This window comes from Ornithodoros turicata, unplaced genomic scaffold, assembly GCF_037126465.1.
Source record: "Ornithodoros turicata isolate Travis unplaced genomic scaffold, ASM3712646v1 Chromosome24, whole genome shotgun sequence".
Lineage (NCBI taxonomy): Eukaryota > Metazoa > Arthropoda > Arachnida > Ixodida > Argasidae > Ornithodoros > Ornithodoros turicata.
Genome location: NW_026999345.1, coordinates 1,543,591 through 1,553,262, shown reverse-complemented (window position 1 = coordinate 1,553,262; position 9,672 = coordinate 1,543,591). Strand labels below are relative to the sequence as shown.

General features: G+C 55.7%; 1 protein-coding gene across 1 annotated transcript; it reads left to right on the top strand.

Annotated features, from left to right (window-relative positions):
* The first annotated feature begins 829 nt into the window (after positions 1–829).
* Positions 830–1,744, top strand: LOC135373379 (uncharacterized). Its single transcript, XM_064606597.1, has one exon. It carries the CDS (start codon positions 830–832, stop codon positions 1,742–1,744), a length of 915 nt encoding a protein of 304 aa, XP_064462667.1.
* Positions 1,745–9,672: the final 7,928 nt, after the last annotated feature.

The window sequence follows — 9,672 nt, the reverse complement described above, 5'->3', positions numbered from 1 at the left end:
GCCCGGCAAATATTAGATGGGCCCTGTGCGGCGGATGTCACTGATAAGGATCGTTTTCTGGCGGATTAGGAGGATGTATTTACAGCGGCAGCGCCGCCCCTCGAGGAGCACTTAGATGTCACCGGTGGGTATATGGACATCCCGGGCCCTGTTACTTCACAGGAACTCATGAAGCCAGGCTGAACGGCCGTAGTGCGCCTGGACCTGACGGCCTGATGCCTAGGGACCTTATGAAAACTCCTTTTCAGGTGTTGAAGATGGTCTTAAACTTGCTGTTGCTACTAAGGAGGCCTCTGACTTGTTTGTTGGGGGCACGGACTATCTTCATACCCAAGAAGCCCGGAGCCCAAGTTTTTGGCGACTTCCGTCCGATTACAATTGCACCTGCCTTGTTGCGGCTGTACCACAAAATCTTGGGACGGCGTATCGCATTAAATGTTGAATTCGACTTTCGCCAGCGAGCTTTTAGGCCAGCAGATGGTTGCCCTGAGAATGTGCTGTTACTCGCAGCAGTTCTACATGAAGCCAAGAAGAAATTTCGTGACCTCAACATGGCGAACCTCGACTTACAGAAGGCTTTTGAGAGTGTCACCTTTCAAGCCATATGTAATGCTGCTCGAAGGAAGGGGCTGTCTGATGAGTTTATTCAATACCTTGTAGCAGCCGCATCGCCAGTCCCTGACATCCAGCACCTGCCCCGTGGCTCGAGTAAATAAACATCCTCGGGCCAGTTGGAATCTGGTAACCGAGACAAACGGACTACTGCTTCCTGTCTCCTCTAATTCCAACAATTGGTGACCCGGACGTTTGACGTTCCACGCTATTCACCATGTCTACAGGGGACGGCCACGTCACCACGACTCCCGGTACCCCCAGCATGGTACAACAGCCCACTTCCGTGACCGCCGTTAGCGTTAAACTTCCACCGTTTTGGGACCGGAACCCAGCCACCTGGTTTATTCAGGCCGAGGCCCAATTTCATCTGTCCGGCATCACAGCCCAGACCACGAAATTCTATTACGTCATCGCAGCGCTCTCTCCATCCGCCGCCGACGAGGTCTATGATGTCATCGCTTCACCACCCGCGGATTGCCCGTACGACAAGCTGAAGTCCGCACTTCTCAAGCGAACGACCTGCTCCGACCGCGCACGTCTTCAGCAGCTTCTGTCTGCGGAGGAGCTCGGGGACAGACGCCCCACGCAGCTGTTACGGCGCATGAAGCAATTGCTCGGTGACGGAGCTGCTTCCACAAGTGACAGCTTCCTCAGAGAACTCTTTCTGCAAAGACTTCCGAGAAATGTGCAGATGGTCCTAGCCACTACGACAAACCTTTCAACGGACGAACTCGCCACCCTCGCCGATGCTGTAATGGAGGTTGCTATTCCATCACCCTCCGTAATGCATGTGGAGACACCACACCCTCCTTTCCCAGAGCCCACACCTTCAGCCGTTTCGCAAGTGTCTACCCCCGCACCAACGCAAGACACCTCTCAGCACATGGCCGCCATTGAAAGCTTGACGCAGCAGGTGAACAACCTAACCCACCTTGTCGCGACACTGGCAGCGCGGAGCCGTTCGCCAAGCCCCCGGCGCTTCCGCCGACGATCGCTCACTCCTCGCGGCCGGCGCAGCCCAAGCCCTCGGTCCAACGGCATGTGCTGGTACCACCAGCGGTTTGGCGCCGAGGCCCGGCACTGTTTCCAACCCTGCTCGTGGTCGGGAAACGCCCCGCCCAGTCACTAATGGCGACAAGTGCACCGGGTCAACTCGAAAGTCGCCTTTTCTACGTTGTAGACCGTGTGTCAGGCAGACGCTTTCTCATAGATACCGGTGCCGATGTCAGCGTTATGCCCGCTAGCAAAGCCCATCGCAGCCGACAACCGTGTTTCACCCTACGCGCCGCCAACTCCACCACCATCCCGGTATTTGGCCAGCAGTCCCTCACTTTGAACCTGGGCCTACGACGAGACTTCCGATGGATTTTTCACGTAGCCGATGTCTCCCAGGCCATAATTGGTGCTGACTTTCTCACGCACTTCGGACTCCTCGTTGACGTCGCTCGGAAACGCCTTATCGACGCCACCACCCATCTTCAGGTTCACGGCATCCGGCATCGCATTCCACCCTGCCACAGCCTTTCTTACTGTGCGCCGGCGTCGCCCTACTCCCATATTCTGGAAGACTTCCCTGAGCTCACCAAGCCCCCCGACTGGACTCGCCCGGTCAAGCACGACGTCGTACACCACGTTGTCACTCAAGGCCCGCCCGTTCACTTTCGCCCGCGTCGCTTGGCTCCCGAAAAGTTCTCCATCGCTAAGGCTGAATTCGAGCATATGCTCGAGCTTGGCATTATCCGACCGTCAAGCAGCAGCTGGGCATCCCCACTCCATATGGTGCCCAAGAAGACGGGAGACTGGCGCCCTTGCGGTGATTACCGTGCCTTAAACCGCGCTACGGTGCCCGACCGATACCCCATCCCTAACATCTTAGACTTCACCGCTAACATCGAAGGCGCCACCGTTTTCTCTAAAATCGACCTGGTGCGCGCCTACCACCAAATACCCATGGCGGAAGACGATATTCCGAAGACCGCCATCATTACACCCTTTGGCCTCTACGAGTTCCTGCGTATGCCGTTCGGCTTGCGTAATGCAGCCCAGACATTTCAACGGTTTATTAACTCTGTCACCTTTGGCCTCCCGTTCGTCTATGCCTACATGGACGATATTCTGGTTGCCAGCGCCACCCCAGAAGAGCACGCCGAGCACTTACGAACCCTCTTCGCTCGCCTACAAGATTACGGCATTGTAATCAACGCCGCGAAAAGTGAATTCGGCGTCCCGGAGCTTGACTTCCTGGGTCACCGCGTTAACCAGCACGGCATCCTTCCTCTGCCCTCTAAAGTCGCCGCCATCAAGGATTTCCCCCGTCCCACGTCCGTCAAACAGTTGAGACGTTTCCTTGGTTTCGCCAACTTCTATCGGCGCTTTATACGATCTTGTGCTGCCACACTGGCCCCGTTGGAAGCTCTACTCTCTTCCCGAAAACGCGACGCCGCCACGCTACCCTGGTCCGACGACTCTATCGCCGCCTTCGACAAAATCCGGCAAGACATCGCCGCCGCCACTCTTCTTGTCCATCCCCGGCACGATGCACCTACTTGCATCATGGTGGACGCTTCGAGCAGTGCTGCCGGCGCCGTCCTGCAGCAGCGAGTTTCTTCTGCTTGGCAGCCCATCGCTTTCTTCTCGCGCAAGTTCAAACCTGCAGAGACGCGCTATAGCACGTTTGGACGCGAGCTCCTGGCCATATTCCTAGCAGTGAAGCACTTCCGGCACTTCTTGGAAGGACGATCATTCACCATATATACGGATCACAAGCCGCTTACTCATGCTCTCTCATCTTCTGGTACCGGATATACACCTCGAGAAATCCGGCACCTGGCCTTCATCTCAGAATTCACCAGTGACATACAGCACGTGAGCGGCGTCAACAACCCCGTGGCCGATGCTCTCAGTAGAATATCCACCCTGATCACACCCACTACAGCGCAGTGCTCAGCCGTTCTGTCTCTGGACCTTCTTGTCACTGCTCAGTCATCTGATGAAGAGCTGGCCGTACTGCGCACGAAGCCCGCGTCCAACAGCCTCAAGCTTGAAGATGTTCACCTCCCCGGGGCGACGGCCGCCGTGATTTGCGACACTTCACAGGGCTCGCCACGACCTTTCGTCCCCCTCGCATTACGCCGTCCCATTTTCGATCACTTTCACGCTCTCTCCCACCCCGGCGTCCGGGGCACACGAAAGCTCATAGGCACCCGATACGTCTGGCCGAACATGCACGCTGATATCAAGCACTGGGTGCGCACATGCTTGCCGTGCCAGAGAACCAAGACCCAGCGCCACACTCGTCTGTCGCCAGCACCTTTTCTGCCACCTGACGCCCGTTTTGACCATGTTCACATCGACTTGGTCGGTCCACTTCCGCATTCCCAGGGTTTCAACTACATCTTGACGGCCGTTGACCGTTTCACCCGCTGGCCGGAAGCGGTGCCCATTGTTGACTCCACTGCTCCAACAGTCGCATCCGCTCTTATCAACACCTGGATCTCCCGTTTCGGCGCACCATCCATCATCACGACCGACAGAGGTCGGCAGTTCGAGTCTGCCCTCTTCGCCGCTTTCACGAACGCATTGGGCGCCAAACGTATTCGTACAACAGCTTATCATCCTGCTTCGAATGGGCTCGTCGAGAGACTACACCGACAGCTCAAGATCGCCTTGCGTGCCACTCCTGATACACCCTGGCCCGAAGTACTCCCCGTTGCCCTTCTTGGAATACGCAGAGCCCTCCGATCCGACCTTCACTGTACCGTCGCAGAGCTGGTTTATGGCACAACGCTCCGACTTCCCGGTGAATTTTTGTCCGTCCCAGAAGACCCGCAACCCGACGCACAACAGGACTACGTATCCCGACTTCGCCGTGTTATGTCTTCGTTGCGCCCGGTGCCACCCCGCTCGCCTGCCCGGTCCGTTCCGACCTACCGACACCCCGACCTGGATACGTGTTCTCACGTGTTTGTGCGATGCGATGCCGTCAGAAAGCCGCTGCAGCCTGCGTATTCCGGCCCCTTCCCTGTGACCACCAGAACCACCCACCACTTCACCCTCCTTATTAACGGCCGGCAGGACACAGTCTCCGTCCATCGCCTGAAGCCGGCGTTCCTCGACGTGTCCCTCAGCTCGCCCCTTCCCAGCAGCCACAAATCGACGGCACCCTCTTCCGTGGACAACCCCACAGCTCCACCTCTCCACCCAGGTCACCCGATTCCTCGACCACGCCACGTATCCTGGGCACGCAAGCTTGCCAGTTTTCGCTCCCTGCCCCCGTCAGGTCGCTAGGGGGGGAGCCCTGTAGCAGCCGCATCGCCAGTCCCTGACATCCAGCACCTGCCCCGTGGCTCGAGTAAATAAACATCCTCGGGCCAGTTGGAATCTGGTAACCGAGACAAACGGACTACTGCTTCCTGTCTCCTCTAATTCCAACAACCTCAAACTGCTGTATGCTGACGGTTCGACAGTGCTGACCTTCCAAGGGTGTACCCGACTTGTCAAGCCTACACGCGGTGTACGCCAGGGAGACCCGTTGTCGCCCATACTATTCTACTTTGTGTTGGATGAGTTTCTGAGTAGTGGTTCTGGGGACACGGCCTTCAGGAGTGGTGAACTTGTGGTGGACAGTGCGGCCTTCGCCGATGATCTGCTGATCTTTGCAACTACGCCTGCCGGTTTGCAAGAGCGATTGAACCAGGCCATGTCCTTGTTTAGTGATCGGGGCCTGGTTATTAACGTGAGAAAGTATTTTGCTCTGTCACTGGCTTCATCCCCTCGGGACGGCAAGGTGAAGTGCCTCGACAGAGGATTCAAGATCGGCAGGGAGAGTCTCCCGGCCAGAACCACCTCCGACGTTTGGAAGTATTTGGGCGTCACCTACTCTCCTCTTGGCTTGAAGAGGACATCACTGGAAGCTGAGGTGAAGATGCTCCTTGAGCGAGCGAAGAAGGCCCCCTGCGACCTCAGCAGGGATTGGTGATCTTGAGGTTTCATCTTATGCCTCTCCTGTACCACCGTCTCGTGCTGCGACCATGGTCTACGACCCTTCTCGACAAACTAGATCGACTGATCCGAGCCTCAGTGAGGCAGTGGACAAAGCTACCGCACGATGTGCCCCTAGGATATTTTTATGCCCAGGTAGGTGAGGGTGGCATGGGCATTCCCTCTCTCCGGACGAGCATTCCTTATTTGAAGAAGGAGCGGCTGTCCAGATTGGAGTTCTCTACCTCTGACACCATTGTGAAAATGGCCGCTTTGCCCATGGTGAAGGATGCATTGAGGCATGCTGACCGTTGTATGCGGTACAAGGGCAATTCACTGGATACAAAGCGCAAGATTCAGGGATTTTGGGCAGACTCGCTACACCGCTCCAATGATAGCGCTCCGTTGACGGTGTGTAAGAAGTTTCCTGCGGCCCAGTCCTTTGTGGGTGAGGGCACTCGTCTCTTGCCTGGTAGGCAATTTGTGACATAACGAAGTTGAGGATCAACGCCCTTCCCACGTTGCCCCGTACGAAGAGGGGACGCAATATAACCACACTATCTAGAGCTGGATGTTCAGCCAATAAGACTCTTTCGCATCTGCTACAGACCTGCCACCGAACACATTCTGCGCGGATTCGGCGGCAAAACAACTTAGTGAAGTTTGCGGCAGCTAGCTTGGAGAAACTCCACTGGGAAGTGAGTGTGGAGCCTCATCTGCGGGTACCTGATGGTACTATCTTTGTTCCGGACCTTGTTGCTTACCGGGGCCAGAACTCCGTCATTATTGACGCCCAGGTAGTGGGAAGCGGAGTAGATTTGGACCTCTGCCACCAGAGCAAAGTGAGGGATTACTCCCGTACCGATCTTTTGGAGTTGGTTCGCGGTACGCGTTCTTCAGAACCGCAGGTGACGTCCCTGACTCTGAATTACAGGGGCGTTTGGTCGAGAGGGTCGACGAAGGACCTCCTCTCCCTCGGAATGACTATGCAAGACTTCAAGTTAGCTACAGTACGCTGTCTTCAGGGGGGAGTGAGGTGCTTCTATGTATTTAATAGCACCGCGAGTGTTGTACGTTTTGTGAGGGAACGTTAGGCTAGTGGGGAGGACCAGTGTTTACACTGGTTAGGTTTCGGTTCCTCTTCCGGGAAGAATGGTATTGTGAAAAAAAAGCTAAATGCCACAAAGGACGACCAAGTATAATGCCAACCATGTGTTTAAAATACAATCCATCCAAAGACGAGCGAGAAGCGGAAGTAAGAATAATCTGCTTTCCACCCCACGCTCGACTAGGCTACCTACCTGGTCGCGTGAAAATTTCCTAGGTGCAAGTAAGGAAATTCAACAAAGAGGTAACCAAGGCCGAGCGGCCTTGGCTCCTAGTGCCAACCTGCACCCAACTGCCTCCTCCACCGCCAACCAAGACGCCCACAACTTCTTGACGCCACCAGTGTTCGCCTGTTCCTGCGGAAAAGTCTTCGCTACACGTAAAGACCTTCGAGTGCATTCTTCACTAAGGAAGCACGTCCTCCCCGAGTTGATGGAACCCCTGGATACTTCTTCCCACCCTACCACGACCTCCCTGACTGGTTCTACATCTCCTAGGCCTGGGACTTCTCGTGACCAGCGGGCAGCTGGATCTCCGGCCCCAGGTGCAAGCACGGATCCTACCTCACGTCGAAATCCATTGACTCATGCAGACTCCCCTGAGGGCGCCACTGCCCTGAGCTTCCCCTGTTTGGACTGCGGAGCTGCCTTTCAGAAGAAGGTTGGCCTTAGCCTACATCGCAGAGCAAAGCATCCAGCGACCTATCATGCGGGCATCAACACTCAACGAGCGAAGGCCCGATGGAATTCCGAGGAAAACTATCTCCTAGCCAGAGCGGAGGCGCAGCTGCTTGACAGCGAAAACCCCACAAGGTTTATGAACCTCCCCCTCCAAGACCTCTTCCCCGCAAGAACGGCGGAAGCCATCAAGTGTCACCGAAAGGACCCTGCCTACAGAACGCTGGTGTGTGAGCTGCGCGCACCCGGTTTAAACTTGGATCCCAGCCTTGGTCACAGTTCATCACCGCACCAGCCTCCTGTGATGCCTTCCCCTGATGCACCTGCTGATACGGATCGAGTCTTGGTTGGGAATCTTCCACCTGTGGGCGCCGCTCACGATGACCTACCGTTCGATCCCAGTTCCATCCAGTCACCTAGGACCACAGCTTCAGGACGCGCAAGTCACCCCAATCCTAGTGTACCACCGACTGGAGCCCCAGCGTCCACGGAGCCACCTTCTGTGGGCCCACCTGATCCAGTTCGTGCTCGTCGGCGAGTTATTCTGGAGGATATTCGGAAGTTGGTGAATAGAGCTCCTCCTGCTGGGACGCGTCAAGCTGCGCGTTTGTTTGACATCGGGCGTCAGGCAGTGATGGGCTGTCATATCTACAGTGAACTGAATGACTACATTAGAGAGGTGTGTACATTAGAGAGGTGCTCCCAGCAGAGATCGCCGGTGTCAGCATCAGGAGGTTGTTAGCAAGCGAAAGCAAAAGAAACTTGATTACACCAGGACTCAACGTCTGTTCCGCCAGCGCCAAGCTCACTGCGCTAGGGAGATCCTCGACGGTCGACGAATGGGTGCCTGTGACGATCCCCAGGAGTTCCTAAGGTCTTGGGAGACCATCATGATGAGTACACCATCATCTACGAGAGAAGGGGCTAGCTATCCACAAGCGAGCCTGTACCCAATGTACCTTATCACTTCCCAGGACATCGTCTTGTCTTCCTTCCTTGAAGGCCGCTACCTTGTCTGGATGGATTGACGCCCCGAACAACTTCGAGCAGTACCCATGGTCCTTCTACGGATAATGCTCAACCTTATGACAGTCAGCGGAAGGGTTCCTACTCCACTACTCAATGCCCGCACAGTTTTTGTCCCGAAAAAGCCGGGCGCAGCTCTCCCCGGTGACTATCGTCCGATAACCATCTCCTCAGTTCTGCTGAGACTCTACCATAGGATCTTCGCCCGCCGCTTGGCCTCCCATCTTGAACTAGACTACCGGCAAAGAGCGTTCCTACCAGTTGACGGCTGCGCTGACAACATCCTCCACCTGAAAACTGCTATTGCTTCGGCAAAATCAGAGGGGAAGTCACTCTATGCTGCAGTCACAGATTTGACGAAGGCTTTCGATGGGCTCGCCTACGAGGCTATATTTCGGGGATGCAAACTTATGGGCTTGTCCGACGACTTCGTGGCATGCCTCAAGGATCTTTATGGTGACGCTCCCACGCTCCTTCGTTTCGACTCTACAGAAAGACTGGTTCAACCGACCTCAGGAGTGAGACAAGGAGATACACTCTCCCCTCGACTGTTCAATGTCGTCCTTAATGAGCTTCTCGCTCGCCAGGACTCCGCGATTGGCTTTGATGTCGGGGGCTCACGTCTGGACATCATGGCCTTCGCGGGTGACTTGGTGGTCTTTGCTTACGCTCCAGCGGGTCTACAGCAGCGACTGGACGAAGTCGAGTCCTTTCTCCAAGCCAAGGGCCTGGAAATTAATCCCGCCAAGTATTTTTCCATTGCTCTAGTGTATTCCGGGCAGGATAAGAAGTCGAAGGTCGACATGGAGGTCAAGTTCCGGATACGGGGTGAGCAGTTTCCAGCAGCGGGTCCGGAATTCAGTTGGAAGTACCTGGGTGTCGACTTCTCACTGACTGGACGTCCAGTTCCCCCAACCGAGGCCCTGGTCACCTGCCTTACCAAGTTTCAGCGGGCGCCTGTGAAGCCGCAACAGCGTTTGGTTGTGTTACGCTGTTACCTTCTGCCCAGATTTTACCACCAGTTGATCCTCGGAAGACGGACGCGGGGGATCCTAGAAAGAATGGATGTTAATATCCGGAGTGCAGTACGAAGGTGGCTGAAGCTCCCCCACGATGTCCCCAAAGCTTTCTTTCATGCTGCTATACCGAATGGTGGACTGGGAATTCCGTCTTTGCGAACTTCCATCCCTGTCATTCAACGGATTCGCCTCTCCAAGCCCCGTGCCTCTACCCATCCAGCAGTTCGCGGGGCAATGACGTCCTCCTT

Excerpts from the sequence above, each read along its gene's own strand:
- LOC135373379 (XM_064606597.1), top strand. The coding sequence starts at position 830 with ATGTCTACAGGGGACGGCCACGTCACCACGACTCCCGGTACCCCCAGC.